General features: G+C 39.0%; 1 protein-coding gene across 4 annotated transcripts in view; it reads left to right on the top strand.

Moving 5' to 3' along the window:
- The window catches only part of FAT1 (FAT atypical cadherin 1), a 369,065-nt gene that overhangs the window by 177,843 nt on the left and 171,653 nt on the right, over window positions 1-19,569 (top strand). For all 4 annotated transcript variants that reach the window (XM_053703897.1, XM_053703899.1, XM_053703898.1 and 1 more), the window contains exon 4: window positions 17,439-17,500. In XM_053703897.1, the coding sequence (XP_053559872.1) occupies window positions 17,439-17,500 (62 nt within the window). The remainder of the gene's footprint in view (window positions 1-17,438; window positions 17,501-19,569) is intronic.

The raw sequence follows: 19,569 nt of genomic DNA, 5'->3' as shown, positions 1-19,569 counted from the left end.
GATCCAGCGTTTAGAGAGCAGAGGACTGAGATGCTCCAGAACAAACAAGCGTTATGATAGAGCAGTACCAGCAAATACATGCTTGTTTAGAAGCACAGACTGAGATAGACGTGCAATAATGAGCTTATGTAGTCTATTTTGGTGTTATCTAACAGAGTTGATTCCACAGGTTTCAGAGAGCCCTCTCATGGTTTATTAATGAATTGGAGCGGTAGAAGAACATTGGTATTGGATCATTTTTATTTTGTTTACTTGAAAGTTGTTTCAGTTCATAGATGATCTTGTCTATATGCCTCTTTATTTTTTGTTGTTAAAAATTGTCTACACGTATGTGCTTGCGTACTGTTTATGTATATGAAGGAGGCTGGGGACTGAAAGCATGACATAGGGTGAACATAGTGATGTGTTGGTTCACTGCTATTTGAGGCTTGCACTTAAAACACATCATAGCCATTATCTATAATTATGTGTTTTCTGTCGTGGCAGTATGTTTTACCTTTCGGTTAAAGGATAAGGCAGCCAACACCTCCAATTGTCGATAGTTGAACAATGTCGCAATGTAGCGAGTAAGCTTCCATTATCTTTGATAAAGCATGTGTTGTACTGTGCGAAACGTGCCGGAGAGCATGGTTATAGGATCATAGTGTCTATATATTTTAACTTGATACAATAAAGTATTTTTTATTTCATCCTCGGGCTTACTCGCTACTTTGTGACATACTTTAACTATCGACAATTGGAGGGATTGGCCACTTCATCCATTAACCGAAAGGTAAAGCTTTGATTGTATTCAGCGTGAGGTCCCTGAGAGGGAGGACCTGACCTGGATGTCAGGATTATCAATACCTCGATCACCTGCTTCGTATTGACTTTGGCTGACATTCTTACCTAAATGGGTAAATAATACCAAAACACACACTGTATGTATGTAATTCTTCTTCCAAGAGTGATTTCCAAAATCATAATGGAACGTTTGTTTGTTCTGCTGGTGGCTCCAGCATGGTCACACAGGTTTTGGTATGCGGATCTTGTTCGGATGTCCAGTTGCCAACCTTGGCCACTTCCGTTAAGGTCAGACCTTCTTTCTCAAGGTCCGTTTTTCCATCAGGATCTCAAATCATTAAATTTGAAGGTATGGAGATTGAACGCTTAGTGCTTAGTCATAGAGGTTTTTCTGACTCAGTGATCAATACTATGTTGCAGGCTCGTAAATCTGTGTCTACAAAGATTTATTAACGAGTTTGGAAGACTTACATTTCATGGTGTTCCTCTCATAAGTTCTCTTGGCATTCTTTTAGAATTCCTAGAATTTTACAGTTTCTTCAGGATGGTTTGGATAAGGGTTTGTCCGCAAGTTCCTTGAAAGGACAAATCTCTGCTCTTTCTGTTCTGTTTCACAGAAAAATTGCTAATCTTCCTGACATTCGTTGTTTTGTACAGGCTTTGGTTTGTTGTTGTGTGAATTCCAACAACATTAGTAGAGAAATTGATGTCCCTTCGTTGTGTCCTAATCCTAAGAATTCTTTGGAAAGATCTTTGCATTCTTTGGATGTGGTAAGAGCTTTGAAATATTATGTTGAAGCTACTAAAGATTTCAGAAAGACTTCTAGTCTATTTGTTATCTTTTCCGGTCCTAAGAAAGGTCAGAAATCTTCTGCTATTTCTTTGGCTTCTTGGTTAAAACTTTTGATTCATCATGCTTATGTGGAGTCAGGTAAATCCCCGTCTCAGAGGATTACGGCTCATTCTACTAGGTCAGTTTCTACTTGCTGGGATTTTAAGAATAAAGCTTCTGTTGATTAGATTTGCAAAGCAGCAACTTGGTCTTCTTTGCATACTTTTACTAAATTCTACCATTTTGATGTTTTCTCTTCTTCAGAAGCAGTTTTTGGTAGAAAAGTTCTTCAGGCAGCTGTTTCAGTTTGATTCTTCTGCTTATAATTTCTGTTTTTTTCATTATAAGATTAAAACTTTTTTATTTGGGTTGTGGATTCTTTTTTCAGCGGAATTGGCTGTCTTTATTTTTATCCCTCCCTCTCTAGTGACTCTTGCGTGGAGTTCCACATCTTGGGTATTTGCTATCCCATACGTCACTAGCTCATGGACTCTTGCCAATTACATGATAGAAAACATAATTTATGTTAGAATTTACCTGATAAATTCATTTCTTTCATATTGGCAAGAGTCCATGAGGCCCACCCTTTTTATGGTGGTTATGATTTTTTTGTATAAAGCACAATTATTCCAATTCCTTGTTGATGCTTTCGCTCCTTTCTTATCACCCCACTTCTTGGCTTTTCGTTAAACTGAATTGTGGGTGTATTTATAGGCATTTTGAGGTTTGGGAAACTTTGCCCCTCCTGGTAGGAATGTATATCCCATATGTCACTAGCTCATGGACTCTTGCCAATAAGAAAGAAATGAATTTATCAGGTAAGTTCTTACATAAATTATGTTATATATATATATATATATATATTAATATATATATTATACATATAAATTCAGCTTTTATTCGCCTGGGTGCTCTGCAACTCTATCATATATAAGAGTTCCTTAAAAATGAAGAGGCACTCTCAGGACTTAAATTTTCAACAAATCTTCAACTCTTTATTCATATGGCTTTAGATTCATCTGGTCTGGCCGACGTTTTGGTCTCACATCGAGACCTTTATCAAGACCAATATTAAATCATCTGTAATTATACAACTAAATGTTACCATACATTATTCACATATTCTCCTCTGCTTTTGTATATACAAATGAATACCGTGTCACGTGCCATCACTCCCTACACAGTATACATATCAATCGCTCAAGTGTAAACAAACAAACCTACAAGTCCTAATGCAAGTCTTCCATAATTTATGGCACTCACTCCTGCATCCTTATCCATTAGGACAAAGTAAAAACAACTAAACATAACCCAGATACATTTGAATTCGCTACATGGTGTTCCTCATATTTCTTATAGTTGCTCACTATAAGGTATACTGAAAAAATCTTATCTTACATACCTTATTACGATTTTCTGTGTCGTAGTCTGGTAAATCTGAACTATACTCCAAAATTATATATACTGCTTTCCCTAATTGCAGCCACTTTACAGCTTCACTTACGTCACTATCATGTGTGCACTATATATATATATATATATATATATATATATATATATATATATATATATATATATATATATATATATATATATACATACACACACATAGATTTTTGGGCTGGCTCCTACATTTTGGGGAAATATATCAAACCCTGCATATACATATTTAGATCATAAAGCCTTTCTTTGTATGTTTTATAAGTTTTATGTAGAAAATGGTTGAATTCTTTAAAACCGATTTCCTGAATACAGCAAAACAGGTTTGTAAATCCTGCTGTTAAATGCTCAGACTTTTGGTTCCTCTCTGTCTGTTAGTAGCAACTGCAACCAAAAAAAAGTAGGATTAACGTTCTCAGACTGTTTGTATAATGATGTGTAGTCACCATAAAGCTTCATGTCTGATTTTTATGTGCGCTGATTGTCTTTTCTCTATTGTCGTTGCACTGGTATGTCTGTAGAACATGAAAAAATATCACAAATAAGGCTTTTTTTTTGTTTTGTTTTGTTTCTTTTTTGTCAGATGCAATCACTGTTGAAAAGCTTGCTGTATGATTTCATGATAAAACTGCATCCGTAATTATTTTCAAATGCTTTTTTTTACGACCTAATAAAGGAAAACAAAATGTCCTGTGGGCTATTCCCATCATGTTGTTGTTATGATCAACAACAAAAAAAAGATTTAATTTATAACATTTTTAAACCTCATCTTAAAAATGTCAGTCGTAAAAATTGCTCTGTGGAGTTGTAGTGTATATATTTATGTGTTTAATATACCGTTGGCGCTTGGATATTTATATGTATGGTGACTGTCAACACAATTTATCTCCATTTCCCAGTGATACCAATTTTGCAGTATCTTCTGAAGTTTCCTTCAAAAATATAAGCATTACTTTTCTTTTAGAGTTTTATTTGTATAAGTAGTAGTTGTTTGTATGCTTTTTTTTTTCTTTTCAATGTATTTTTTCCCAGCCTTTCCTTGTATTGGTGAAAAGTTTTACTTCTAATGATGAGTAAATAAAACAAACAAGCAATAAACAAAAACATAAACCAATAAAACAAGGTTTTTATTTTAAAACCATCAATACCTACCTTCTTAGAGATAAATAAATCAGTATATGTTGGTGTTTGCTCCAGCATACTATTTTGCAATGATTTAAAAAAGGCTTATGCCCTATCTAGGGTGTTGAACAGTGGACAAATCAACAGATGTTGATTGGTACGTAAGCACTGTAATTGCTCAGGCACATCAGTAAGCATCTGTATGGTTCATATAGCCAAGCATTTGACATTCTATTGGTTTTTATACAAGCTAAAAAGTTGGTGGTGTAAGATGGTGAATTTAGAATGGATCAAAAAATGAAGCAGTGTCATTATGACATAAGGGATACATACAAAATAAAGGGTTAGGTAAAACTACGAACATGGAATTCAGATGAAAACAGAATGAATGGATAACATAAGATGGGAGAACAAAATGATACAAAAAGAAATTAATGTTACATTTCCGTCTTAATGGGAGGAGAGTCCACTGCTTCATTTATTACTTGTGGGAATTAAGAACCTGTCCACCAGAAGGAGACAAAGACACCCCAGCCGAAGGCTTAAATACCTCCCCCACTCCCCTCATCCCAAGTGTCAGAAGATTCAGAGTAGTCTCTTATGGAGGGTAGTACTCTTCGAAATGGGACTGGAGTTTTAAGTAGTCCTGTCAGCCTCTCAGTGAGAGCATGGATGAATGTTAGAGTCTGGAGATACAGGGAGAGTCTTTCTGTGAAACTATCCCGACTCAGATTAACAGCTCCATAAGCAATCAGCTTTGACGCGTTTCCCTGCCTGCTTTTCTGCTCTCAAGTCCATGTCAGGAGCAATGCTACTACCCTGTCACACTTGAAAGGCCGTGTTCCTGTTCCACGGCATAGATTCTGGTAAGATTGTTTCATTTATACACATATGATAACGTAAGAAGACAGGTTCAGATTGTGTCTCCTTTTATCTGTATAGAATCAAGGGTAATACCCTCGGAAGGGGGTTATTGAACAGGGGGGGGGGGTTGTGCATAATATTATTGTGTTTAATGCTGCAACATGTGTTAGATGAGGCTCTGTCAGTGTGTGAACAGTCAATTTTTTTTTAGCGAGAGATCAACGCGGGCCTTTTTTGGAGCACTTTCTCTCTAGTGCAGGGGTGTTCCTGCATGGCACTCTATGTGATCAGGTGTGGCCTCTTTAACTTCCTCTCTCTTGACCAGCGGTTGTAGGAGACAAAGCGGTTTTTCTGTGGTCCGGGTCATAGGAGGTGGTGAGTGCCCCGGCCATTGGGATATAAAGGTGCCTTTTTTATTTCTATCTAGTCCGCTATTAAGGCATAAGCTATGGAGGACTCTGATATGTTAGAGGGTACTCCCTCTTTAGTTAAACCTAATAACTGTGTCTATTGTGATAAAGTTCTGGTTGATCTGCCTGATCAACTTTGTTCCACATGTTTTGATAAAATTGCAATATCTAAAAAGAATAAGATATTTAGTATATATATATATATAACTGAGCCGTCCACCTCTGAGGGTTCTCCATCCCGCGAGGTGCGTTCCCTACACTTATCTCCGATTGTACATGCAGCTCCCCAGGGCACCACTAACCCTCCTGCGAGAGGTGTCCTTTGGCCGCCAGATTTCGCTGATCAGTTACAAATGACAGTTTCTGCGGCCTTCAATACCTTACCACGCCCTGCTAAGTGCAAGCGAAAGATGAAACATAGCTATCCGTCCCAGGGGTTATCTACTCCACTGGATGTCTCTGACTGATTATACGCTGATGAAGACGACTCCGACTCTTCGGAGGACGTTTTTTTTTGGTCGGAATCAGCGACTTCTAGATCTCCGTCTGCGGAGGAGCCAGACTTTAAATTTAAGATGGAGCATTTGCGCTTTCTGCTTAAAGAGGTGTTTGCTATGTTGAAGGTTCCTGAACCGAAACTGCCAGAGGAACCTTCGATCCCTAAACTAGATAGGGTTTACGAGGACAGGGTGGTGCCTCAGGCTTTCCCGGTCCCCATTAAAATGGCTAATATTATAAAGAATGAATGGGAGAAACTTGGTTCGTTCTTTTCCTTTTTCTATTCCCCCTTCTTGACTCGCAGCTTGAGCTGTGGGGGGCCTTTCCTACGGTGGATGGTGCTATCTCCACGCTCGCTAAGCAAACGACTATCCTGCTCGAAGATAGCTCTTCATTCAAGGAGCCCATGGATAAAAAATTGGAGTTCATGTTGAGGAATATGTTCCAACTCACGGGGTTCATTTTTCATCCGGCAGCGGTGGCTGGAGCAGCTACCTATTGGTGTGACGCTCTGTCTGCTATGGTCGAGGTGGAGACTCCCCTTGAGGAGATACAGGAATGAATTAAGGCATTAAGGCTAGCTCATTCGTTCATCTGTGATGCAAATATGCAGATTATTCGCCTGAATGCCAAGACATCAGGTTTTTCTGTTCTAGCCCATAGGGCTCTGTGGTTAAGGTCATGGTCCGCTGACATGACTTCCAAGTCTAGAATACTTTCCCTCCCATTTAAGGGGAAGGTTCTTTTTGGTCCAGGCCTGGACTCTCTCATATCCATGGTCATGGGTGGCAAGGGTGCTTCCTGCCGCAGGATAAGAAGAACAAGCTTAAGGGGTCTACTTTTCGTCCCTTTCGTTCAGATAAGTCTCAATGCCAGCAGCCTGCCGCAAAAAACAGAGCAGTCCAAGGGATCTTGGAAGCCAGCTCACTCTTGGAACAAAACCAAGCAGAGCAAGAAGCCTGCCAAGACAAAATCGTCATGATTTGGCGGCCCCCGATCCGTCTCTGGATCGCGTAGGGGCAGACTATCTCTTTTTGGGGAGAACTGTATAAGAGATGTTCAGGACCCTTGGAGGTCATAGCCCAGGGTTACAGATTTCTCCTGTCAAACCTATCATCAAATCCAGAGAAGAGAGATGCCTTCCTAGGATACATGAGGGTTCTCTCCTCTCTCTGAGCAATCGTTCCAGTCCATCTAGCAGAAAGAGGTCTGGGGTATTATTCAAACCTTTTCATGGTCCCAAAGGAGGAGGGCACGTTTTGCCCAATTCTGGACCTAAAGTGTCTAAACAAGTTTCTATCAGTCCCATCGTTCAAAATGTAGACGATCAGGTCGATTCTGCCCCTAGTTCAAGAGGGACAATTCATGACGACAATAGATTTGAAGGATACTTAACTTCACATACCAATCCACAGGGATCACTTCAGGTTCCTAAGATTTGCATTTCTGGACCAACACTTTCAGTTTGTGGCCCCACCGTTTGGTCTGGCGGCTGCCCCAAGAGTCTTTACAAAGGTTCTGGGAGCACTGCTCGCGATGGCGAGAGCCAGAGGTATTGCAGTGGCTCCTTATCTGGACAATATCCTGGTCCAGGCTCCGTCCTGCAGTCTCGCGGAGGAACACTCAAGGGCTCTTCTCCTTCGATTCCACGGATGGAAGATAAACAAAGGAGTTACCTGGTTCCCAGTAACAGGGTAGAGTTCATGGGTACGATAATAGATTCCTTATCCATGAAGATATTCTTGACAGATCAGAGACGTTGCAAGATTGCATCCAGCTGTCTTGCCCTTCAGACCTCCTCAAGGACATCTGTGGCCAGGCGTATGGAGGTGATTGGGCTCATGGTATCCAGCATAGATGTCATACCATACTCCAGGTTCCTTCTCAGGCCTCTTCAGTTGTGCATGTTGGGACAATTGAACGGCGATCACTCAGATCTATCCTAACAGCTATCTCTGGACATCTGAATCCCTCTCTTGGTGGATCTGTCTGGGACAACTGTCCCAGGGGACATCCTTCCTGAGACTATCCTGGGAGATTGTGACCACGGACGCAAGTCTATCAGGATGGGGAGCTGTTTGGGGTGCCAGAAAGGCACAGGGCAGGTGGACTCGAGAGGAGTCAAGTCTACCGATAAATATTCTGGAACCCTCTGGGGTCGTCCCAATTGGTGGCTTTCATAAACCATCAGGGGGGACGAGAAGCTCCCTAGCCATGAGGGAAGTGTCTCAGAATCTGGAATGTGCAGAGAATGTGGACTGGGATGCGGATTTTCTCAGCAGACAATCGTTTCATCCAGGGAAATGGTCTCTCCATCCCGAGGTGTTCACGGAGATCTGCATCAGCTACTCAGATACGGGTCGCCGTCCAGGGATCCCCAGGCAGAGCTGATAGATGCCTTAGCAGTGCCCTGGGAGTTCAACCTACTTTACATTTTTCCACCATTGCCACTTCTACCTCGTGTAGTGGCCCGCATCAAGCAGGAGCAAGCTTCGGCTATTCTGAATGCTCGGGCATGGCCGCGGAGGACGTGGTTTGTGGATATGGTGGGGATGTCATCATCTCCTCCATGGAGGTTACCCTGTCGCAGATATCTGCTGCTTCAGAATCCATTTCTATGCCAAAATCTCAATTCTCTGAGGCTGACTGCGTGGAGATTGAAGCCAAGAGAGGATTTTTGGAGAGAGTGATTGATACTCTCATTCAGGCCAGGATGCTGGTCACTCGGAGCATCTATCATAAGGTGTGGAGGACCTACTTGTCCTGGTGTGAGGAACGTGGATATCCCTGGCACAAGGTTAGGGTATCCAGGATTCTGGCCTTTCTCCAGATTCCGGCTTTATCTGTACTGTTACACAAGAATCTATCGGAGCTTCCTGATATTCAGTCCTTTGTTCATGCTCTGTCTAGGATCAGACCTGTTTTTAGAAATTCTGCTCCTCCTTGGAGCTTAAATTTGGTTCTTAAGATTTTGCAGAGGGCTCCGTTTGAGCCTATGCATGCACTTGACATTAAACTTCTTTCCTAGAAGGTCCTATTCCTTCTGGCTATTGCATTGGCTCGCAGAGTTTCTGAGTTAGCGGCCTTGCAATGTGAGCCTCCTTACCTGTTTTTTCACGCTGATAAGGCTGTTCTTCGCACTGGATTGGTTTTCTTCCCAAGGTCGTGTTGAATCGTAACATCAATCAGGAAATAGTAGTTCCTTCCTTGTGTCCTAACCCTTTTTCTTCAAAGGAAAGGTTGCTTCATAATTTGGACGTGGAACTTTTATCTTCAGGCCACAAAGGAATTCAGACAGACTTTGTCTTTATTTGTGGTGTATTCAGGGAAGCGCAGGGGGCAGAGGGCCTTTTCCACTTCACTGTCTTTTTGGTTGAGGAGCATTATCCACCTGGCCTATGAGACAGTGAGACATAAGCCTCTTCAGAGGTTTACGCCTCACTCAACTAGGGCTGTGGCCTCTTCTTGGTCCTTTAAGAACGAGGCCTCTATGGAGCAGATTTGTAAGACGGCGACTTAGTCTTCTTTACATACTTTTGCAAAATTTTACAAATTTGATGTTTTTGCTTTGGCGGAAGCAGCTTTTGGGAGAAATGTTCTGCAGGCTGTGGTGCCCTCAGTTTAGGGTCCGCCTCCTTTTACCCTCCCGTTTTTTTCATTCAGTGTCCTGTAGAGCTTGGGTATTTGGCACCACTGTCAACCCCCCCCTCCTCAAAATAGTCCCAGTAGCTCCTAGTTGAGATAAATAAACAGGTGAGGGGGTTAACAAATTTATGAATGGCTATGCTGTCCATAGCATTGTGACCTAAATAAATATTTATGCAAATTACCACAAAATATCAAACATAGCAGCACAATATACTACGAAACAGCCACAGATACCCCCTTTGGAAACTGAATTCTGTACCCTTTATATGCTGGGAGATATGGCAGTATCTTATTCTAATGTGTTTATTAAATAAATACATGTATACTATATATAAGACACACACTTAAAGGTTTCAATTAAATTCTGGCTTCTTAGCAGGACAGAAAAAAAGTAATTTTATCAGGAAAGTGGATTTTTGCTCCTGTTTGACTCTGAACGCATCGTTAAAAAAAAATAGACTTTTTCCCTTGATGATTGCCAATAACTTTTAGTCACACAAGAGAAGCTTGCACTTAGCATTGATTTTATGCATTGACTTTTTCAGAACATTGATTGGGTGTGGCTAGATTGTCAAATAGCTGAACTTTTCTCTGTAAAGTAGGTAAACTGTTGACTACAGAGAGCTCCTATTTTAACATCACTTATTTTCCTCAAGACTTTTTTTTTTTTCTTTTTTCTCTAAAGGTGATTTATGGAGAAATAGATTCTTTGAGACTAAATTGGAAGGTTCTATAACAACTCAGAACTTGATTTTTATATCCTTTTTTAATGAGGCGTATTTAAGAAAGACTTTATATACACTTGAGTGATTACCTTTTGTATAAAGCATCATTTGAAAAACAGTAGGAAATTAATTTTTGGTGTGTCGTTCTCTGTTAATTTGTTCTGCATTTGAGAGTGAAGGTTATACCATAATTACACAGAAATTTAAAAGGATGGTAATTACATATATGGATGAATGGACTTCAAATATTAATCCGTATGTCCAAGTATTTTCATTTATTTATTTGTTGTTATTTTTTTTTTAATAAGTATTTTTTACATCTCTGTGTTTTATCGTCTTTGTTTCTTTTAGCTGGTTAGTACCTTACACACTAAGGAGACCTCTTCTGTAATACGTTTGACCTACAGTACAATCCCAAAATATCAGACACTTTTCAAGGGGGCATAGTAAACTGCTAAATACCGACCTATATTTAATGTGAGCAGTCTTTTTACAATGTTAGACTAGACAACTCCAATGAGTGTAGCAAATTAATTTTTATAATGTATTTTATTGATAAAATGTTAAAATGACATAAACATGAGATGATATGACATTAAATAAATATGAAACACAGTAAGATTATAATATATAATGTTTATTATGCATAGTAAAACAACAAAAGCATTTACTTTCATTATTTACTTTGCCCACTTTTGCTGTAACTTAAGCCTAACGATTGTGGATTTCCACATCTGAGAACTGGAAGTGCACACTGCAGACTAAACAATTCTAACCCTGACACATGTCTTTTCCTAATTGGTTCAGCAGAGAAGATAATATACTACAATCATTATGGCAAGCTTCGTCTGCTAAACTTACAAGTCTGGATTGGCTCCAGATAAAGCAAGTGGTGCGAGGAGATTGACCATTAAAAAAAGTAAAAAACATTTGCGGCAAAGATCGTGTTAATGTATTCAGAAAACAGCACACTCACCTAGTGATTTTATTTATTGTAACACTAGAAATCTCTTGTAATTGCAGGTGTTTAGGTTGTATTGGGGTAAACAAATAGGACTGCATCAAGCTTCACACTGCAGGCATAACCTGGTACCATTAATTTGTCAATATGAACTAGGCATCAGTTTCTTTTGCTCTGTGAAATATATGTGCACTGATTTTACATGTTATTTTTACTCTTTAAAGATTGCTTGATAGATAAGCATGTTACACTTCTTTGGTTGGGTTTGCACAGTTTAGAAAATCATTAGAAAATGTATTTATTTTCTACATCATTATAATAAAAAGAGAACATTAATTTGTAGAGCTACACATTTCGATATGCATTGTTCTGTCATGTTTTTCTCTATCAATTTATCACATTCTTGTAGTTGTTGATTAAATTATAACTGTTTATTATATTCAATTTCCTTCTCTTTTCAACCTGAACCAGCCTAATTTTCACTTGTTCTTTTATTCTCTCACTATCTGTTGCCTATTGTTAAGTTTACAGAGATCAACAATATTAGCTTTTTATTTCTTCAGAAAATATTATAACAAATATTGAACTCCATATAAATCTTTATTTTGTTATAAGTGAAAACAAGTTTGCTGTTTTTATGATGGCCATACACTGTAGCAAAACATATCTACTTTTTAAGCCAGCCCAATCGTTTGCCAGTCTTTTAGTGGAGGTGCCACCTGCTCTCAAATTAGAGGAAAGACTTTGCAAGTCAACTGGCTGAGGATATTTAATATCGCATATTCACTGGGATGTCTTGGCCTGTGTTGACATTATTTTTGTTTTTCAAATCTTTGATTCCAACCAAACATAAAATTAACTGTTGGCTAAAGCTGTTAATTCCTGGGCCAAATCATATCCAACCAGAATTACGTTGCTCATTGTCATGTATTAGAAAGACTACGTTGGCTGATGTGTAATGCAGATGAGTATTGAGTTACAGATACATTTTAGTTTGTGCTGTTTGAAGAACATTTTTACACTGTTGCTTATATTAAAAAGAAGATGACATATTTATGCTAACATGTTTTGTATGTGCAATAAACTCGATGTACAATTATCTTGATTTATGAGATGTATTAAAGGGACAGTCTACACCAGAAGTTGTATTGTTTTAAAAGATAGATAACCCCTTTATTACCCATTCCCCAGTTTTGCATAACCAACACAGTTATATTAATTTACGTTTAACCTCTGATTACCTTGTATCTAAGCATCTTCTGACAGCCCCCTGATCACATGACTTTTTATTTATTATCTGTAGACTTGCATTTTAGCCAATTAGTGCTGTGTTGGACTGACTCTTAAATAACTCCTTGGGCTTGAACACAATGTTATCTATATGGCAGATATGAGCTAGCAGTCTTCTGTTGTGAAAAGCAAATAAAAAAGCATGTGAAAAGAGGCTGTCTGTAGTGGCTTAGAAACAGGCAGACATTTAGAGGTTTAAATGTTATAAATATTAATATAACAATGTTGGTTGTGCAAAGCTGGGGAATGGGTAGTAAAGGCGTTATCTAACTTTTTAAACAATAACAATTTTAGTGTTGACTCTCCCTTTAAGTGTAAATAAAAGCTATTTTATAAAGGAATAGTAGTTTAATATTATCCGCTTGCTTATTTTTATTTTCTGATACATTTTTAGTTTTACCTCCTTTCTGTTTGCTTAAATATTAACCTTTGAAAATATACACGTGTTAGTTTCTGATTTAATTTTTTTGTGGATGCACTGACAAATATATCTTCATTGTTAAGATTGTTTGGGGCTAAATGTAATCCTTTCCACATCATGTACGAGACTCACACACACTTACACCCTCTCTCTCTCCATCTCTCTTAGAATTTTATGCTTTGATTTGTTTGCTGTCTTAGCTACTTTTTATGCAGCTTTTTCCCCTAGTGAATACATTTTGTCTGAGTCAGGCTATAGGTCTATTCCTTGCTCCCTGCACAGAATCGTTAACATGATTAATGCCTAGAGGGTGTGGGAACATAAGTTATTCTCTGGTGATTTAACCATTTTTTCCTGTATTTTTTATATTTATAGATAGAAGATTGGGTTTTTCTGACAAAGTGTTGTTGCACTCTGTTCTAGTGGAGAGTGGTGGGTAAAAAAAGGAAATATTTGTTTTCCCATATCCTTAGGGTAGACTCTTGCTAAAGAGGGAAAGAAAGTTCACATTTTGAAAGGGTCATACAATGTATTTGAAATGCACAGTAGCAGTAGAGAATTAACCCCTTAATGACCGCAGCACTTTTCCATTTTCTGTCCGTTTGGGACCAAGGCTATTTTTACATTTTTGAGGTGTTTGTGTTTAGCTGTAATTTTCCTCTTACTCATTTACTGTACCCACACATATTATATACCGTTTTTATCGCCATTAAATGGACTTTCTAAAGATACCATTATTTTCATCATATCTTATAATTTACTATAAAAAAAATTATAAAATATGAGGAAAAAATGGAAAAAAACACACTTTTTCTAACTTTGACCCCCAAAATCTGTTACACATCTACAACCACCAAAAAACACCCATGCTAAATAGTTTCTAAATTTTGTCCTGAGTTTAGAAATACCCAATGTTTACATGTTCTTTGCTTTTTTTGCAAGTTATAGGGCCATAAATACAAGTAGCACTTTGCTATTTCAAAACCACTTTTTTTCAAAATTAGCGCTAGTTACATTGGAACACTAATATCTTTCAGGAATCCCTGAATATCCATTGACATGTATATATTTTTTTTTAGAAGACATCCCAAAGTATTGATCTAGGCCCATTTTGGTATATTTCATGCCACCATTTCACCGCCAAATGCGATCAAATAAAGAAAATTGTTCACTTTTTCACAATTTTTTTCACAAACTTTAGGTTTCTCACTGAAATTATTTACAAACAACTTATGTAATTATAGCATAAATGGTTGTAAATGCTTCTCTGGGATACCCTTTGTTCAGAAATAGCAGACATATATGGCTTTGGCTTTGCTTTTTGGTAATTAGAAGGCTGCTAAATGCCACTGCGCACAATACGTGTATTATGCCCAGCAGTGAAGGGGTTAATTAGGGAGCATGTAGGGAGCTTCTAGGGTTAATTTTAGCTTTAGTGTAGTGTAGTAGACAACCCCAAGTATTGATCTAGGCCCATTTTGGTATATTTCATGCCACCATTTCACCGCCAAATGCGATCAAATAAAAAAAAACGTTAATTTTTTCACAATTTTAGGTTTCTCACTGAAATTATTTACAAACAGCTTGTGCAATTATGGCACAAATGGTTGTAAATGCTTCTCTGGGATGTCCTTTGTTCAGAAATAGCAGACATATATGACTTTGGCGTTGCTTTTTGGTAATTAGAAAGTCGCTAAATGCTGCTGCGCATCACACGTGTATTATGGCTAGCAGTGAAGGGGTTAATTAGGTAGTTTGTAGGGAGCTTGCAGGGTTAATTTTAGCTTTAGTGTAGATATCAGCCTCCCACCTGACACATCCCACCCCCTGATCCCTCCCAAACAGCTCCCTTCCCTCCCCCACCCCACAATTGTCCCCGCCATCTTAAGTACTGGCAGAAAGTCTGCCAGTACTAAAATAAAAGTTTTTTTTTGTTTTTTTCTAAAAGAAAAAAAAAAGCATATTTACATATGCTGTGTTTAGGATCCCCCCTTAGCCCCCAACCTCCCTGATCCCCCCAAAACAGCTCTCTAAGCCTCCCCCTCTGCCTTATTGGGGGCCATCTTGGGTACTGGCAGCTGTCTGCCAGTACCCAGTTTGCACACAAACAAATGTTTATTTTTTTATTTTTTTTTATTTTTTTTGCAGGGCACCCCACGGTCCCCCACGGACCAACCCCCACCACCTAAATGACTCCTAAGGTTTTTTTTTACATTCTAAGTCCCACTTTTATTTTGTTTTGGGACACATTTTTCTGTAGTGTAGCGGTTCCCACCCGCTCCCTCCCAGTGCACGCGCCCGCCCCCGCCCCCTCGTGCACGTGCGCGCGCCCGCGCGCGCCCCCGGACTCCCCCGCCCACGATCCCGCCCCCCTCCACATGACCAGGGCCATCGATGGCCGCCACCCACCTCCCACACCGGCTCCCACCCACCAACGATACCGGCCATCGATGTCCGGTGCAGAGAGGGCCACAGAGTGGCTCTCTCTGCATCGGATGGCCGTAGAAGGTTATTGCAGGATGCCTCCATATCGAGGCATCACTGCAATAACCGGAAAGCAGCTGGAAGCGAGCAGGATCGCTTCCAGCTGCTTTCCACACCGAGGACGTGCAGGGTACGTCCTCAGGCGTTAACTGCCTTTTTTCTGAGGACGTACCCTGCACGTCCTCAGTCATTAAGGGGTTAAAGGGACACTGTACCCAAATTTTTTCTTTTGTGATTCAGATAGAGCATGCAATTTGAAGCAACTTTCTAATGTACTCCTATTATCAAATTTTCTTCATTCTCTTGGTATGTTTATTTGAAAAGCAAGAATTTAAGTTTAGATGCCGGCCCATTTTTGGTGAACAACCTGGGTTGTCCTTGCTGATTGGGCAGCACCAATAAACAATTGCTGTCCATGGTTCTGAACCACAAATTTGCTGGCTCCTCAGCTTAGATGCCTTCTTTTTCAAATAAAGATATCAAGAGAACGAAGAAAAATTGATAATAGAAGTAAATTAGAAAGTTGATTAAAATTGCATGCTCTATCTGAATCACAAAAGAAAAAATTTGGGTACAGTGTCCCTTTAAGTATTTTTTAGCATGCACAAGTGTAAGATTCAGTTATGCACAGCAAGCTTATCACACAAGGAAGTATTTTTGTTAAATAAATAATCAATTATTTCTTATCCTACATTTTATCAAGGGATTGTATATGAATGTGTGTATAGGTTCCAGATAGAATGTAGGCAGGGTGAACTTGGCGCAGATCTTTGTAATTTTTGTGTGAGCACCTAGGGTTGTGAGTTTTCCCACTGGGAGGAGATATGTGCCCTCTTCGGTTTAAGTGTGCAGTCCATTTCTGTGTTTTTAAGTGTCCAGTCCATTTCTGTGTTCTTAAGTGTCTAGGACAATTACAAAGGTTTATGTCTCCCTTGTATGAATTTAATTTTGGTTGGAAACTAGCATGTGTGGCTGTAAGTTAGGGATATACACACACACAAATATACAGTGTTCTCCACAGACAATTTTGCCAGCCTGGCGGCATTATAAAGCAGCCCAGTGGGGACTGTGTAATACTTGTATGTATGCGGAAAAATATCACTGTAGTTTACTAGTCAGATGTTAAGATACTAGATAGGAAAAAGTAAAAAATGTTACTTGTCCACTGTAATTTCACCCAGGACTAGTCTACTATAGTGTAATAAAAATAAAATATTAGGTATTCGCACTTAATTTAATTTTTTTTATTTTTTATGAAAAAAAGGCAGTTAATTAGTAAATACTTCAAACACACTATCTGTCCAGCAAGGAAAATCTATTAGCAAAGCCTGATAATATCCAGAACAATGATGTCCCCATGCCAAGGAATAAAGCATCAAACTGTTTACAGTGGTGTCTCTGGGGTTCACTTGTTGGAATACTGGCTACATTGTAAACAGACAGAGGAATTCCAGATCCTTCAGTGTCCCTGCTCAGCACTTATTACCAGACCTCTGACTTGTTCCTGCCAACTCTGTTCCATTGGCATTGTCAGGTGGTTGATTAAGTGCCCGTGGGGTAAGCAGCCAAGCTGCCAGATCAACAGTGCAGGTTTAAGGTATTTGGAATGAAGCTTCAGTTTAAAAGAACTGTGAAAGATTATACTTTTAGCAGCCTTTCAACACAGCGGTCAAACTAATTTACAGTGAAATGTCCCCCTGGAGGTGAACTTTGTGTTCTAGGCCACTTGTTAAAACTACAGTCATTCAGTTTTATGTGTCAAGTCTAATAATAAAGGCTTCACATCTGCTGAAAACCTCAGTTGGCAATTTGCTTTAAAACAATTCTGTGTGACGCCTTAATGTTCCCATTAAGATTGTTCTTTTGTACACTGTTATGTTACATAACAATAACACAACTAACAATATCTAGAAGTGCATTTCTAAAATATAACCAAACAAATGTGTATTTTTCTTTTTAGGCTTAATAACAACAACCTCAAGAAAACTTGATCGAGAACAGCAAGCGGAACATATACTTGAGGTATGTCTTGTTGCACATCTAGATGAAATCCACATAAAGTGTAAATGGTTTAAATAAGAATCCACCCAAGATACTGAGGAGCCAGACATTCATTTTTTTTAAGAGCCAGGAAAGGATGTTCTTGTAATATGAGTTCACAGATTAATTTCAAATTTACTATTCAGCCACGCACTTTTTTTAAGGAGTCACAAGAGTGTGTTTATATATATATATATATATATACACACACACACATACATGTAGAAAAGAATGGGCAGACACTCCAAAAGTTCAATTCAAAGTTCAATTCAATGTGCTTTTCAAATTCAAAGTTCAATTCAATGTGCTTTTCAAATTCAAAGTTCAATTCAATGTGCTTTTCAAATTCAAAGTTCAATGTGCTTTTACTCAGGCAGCAGTACAAACAGAGCAACGTTTCGGGGTTCACACCCCCTCCTCAGGCTCACACATACATACATACATACATATATAGGGACATCCAAAATAATACAAGAAGTGAGGGGTAAGCAATACAATTCTAGAGGCTGTAGCTTCAAGATTTGTCAAGCCCTAACATAGAACAATTCAAAAAGTTAAAGGGACATGAAACCCATATATTTTCTTTTATGAATCAGATACAATTTAAAACAATGTTTCTGAAGCACTATCTGGCAAGCAGTTTTGCAAGAATGTTATGCATTGTCAAGAGCTCTATATGGCAGCACTATTCCCTCCCATGTAGTGCTGCAGACACCTAACTAGCTATTTCCTCAACAAAGAATAAAACACACACAGAGAGAGGATTGCACCGGTCTTTTTAAAATATGAAGACATTCAGCTCTATAATGCTGAAAAATTGCTCCAGGTATGAACCCTCGTACAGCCACTTCACCTCTATACTAGAGTCACCGACCTTCTGAAACAACTCACCACCGCCGGAACATTTTCACTGGTCCTGGGGGAAAAAGCCTCTGTTCGCCTCTTATATGGGAAGCGGCTCAAACACTGCAGTGAGAGCCGTGACTGGCCTCCCTTCACCTGTTCGGGCCTCCGCTAGTCCCCTCTTCAGCTACTCATACATCGGCGGTGACGTCATCATCCTGATGCGTGATCCTCAGTGTGGTCTATTTGCGGTGACAGTGGGGGTAGTCTTACACGGGCTGCTGTTTAAGGGAAATCCCAGGTGACGTGCTAACTCGTCCTCCTCAATGCATACTCTTCTTCTACCAAGTAAGGAGCACTCCGACACCATGCGGGTAAAGTATAAAACGACTTTATTTTCTTCAAAGGTAAAATCCATACAGGAAAGGATCCACACAGGGAAAGTGAGGAAGAAGAGAGGAGCTCACTCCTCAGCTGACTGCTACTAATGCGTTTTGGCTGTCCCAGCGTAATCGTAGCTGGGACAGCCGAAACACGTCAGCAGCAGTCAGCTGAGAAGTGAGCTCCTCTCTTCATCCTCACTTTCACTGTATGGATCCTTTCCTTTATGGATTTTACCTTTGAAGAAAATAAAGTCGTTTTATACTTTACCCGCATGGTGTCGGAGTGCTCCTTACTTGGTAGAAGAAGAGTTCAACAAAGAATACCATATGAACAAACCAATTTTGATAAAGGAAGTAAATTGGAAACTTTTTTTTTTAAATTGTATGTTCCGTCTGAATCACAAAATACATTTTTGGATTTCATATCTTTTTAAGAGAAAAAAAAATAGAATCCTGCATCATAAAATTTATCAAACCCTGTTTACATTTAAAATTAATAAGGAAACGTTTGTTTATATTACTGGAAGAAGGACAATTCTAAAATCAAATGTTGCCTGTATTAGGAAATGAACAGATGCCCGAACCTTTATATGTCATGACATTTCAAGCCAGAAAATTGATGTAGAACTAGAATCTGCTTCCTTTTTACCAGGGTGCCTTACTTTTATTTAATTTGTATCTAAACACTAAATTTGTGCAAACATTTAAGCATCTGGAACAGGGTATGTTTTAAAGTTAAGTGCAATGTTCTTGCATTAAATACTTTAAATCCTATTTGCCTTATCTTCTTATTAAAAAAACAATGTGTGAGGGAGACAACATAAA

Source organism: Bombina bombina, chromosome 2 (assembly GCF_027579735.1).
Source record: "Bombina bombina isolate aBomBom1 chromosome 2, aBomBom1.pri, whole genome shotgun sequence".
Taxonomy (NCBI): domain Eukaryota; kingdom Metazoa; phylum Chordata; class Amphibia; order Anura; family Bombinatoridae; genus Bombina; species Bombina bombina.
This window is presented reverse-complemented; position numbering and strand designations above follow the sequence as displayed.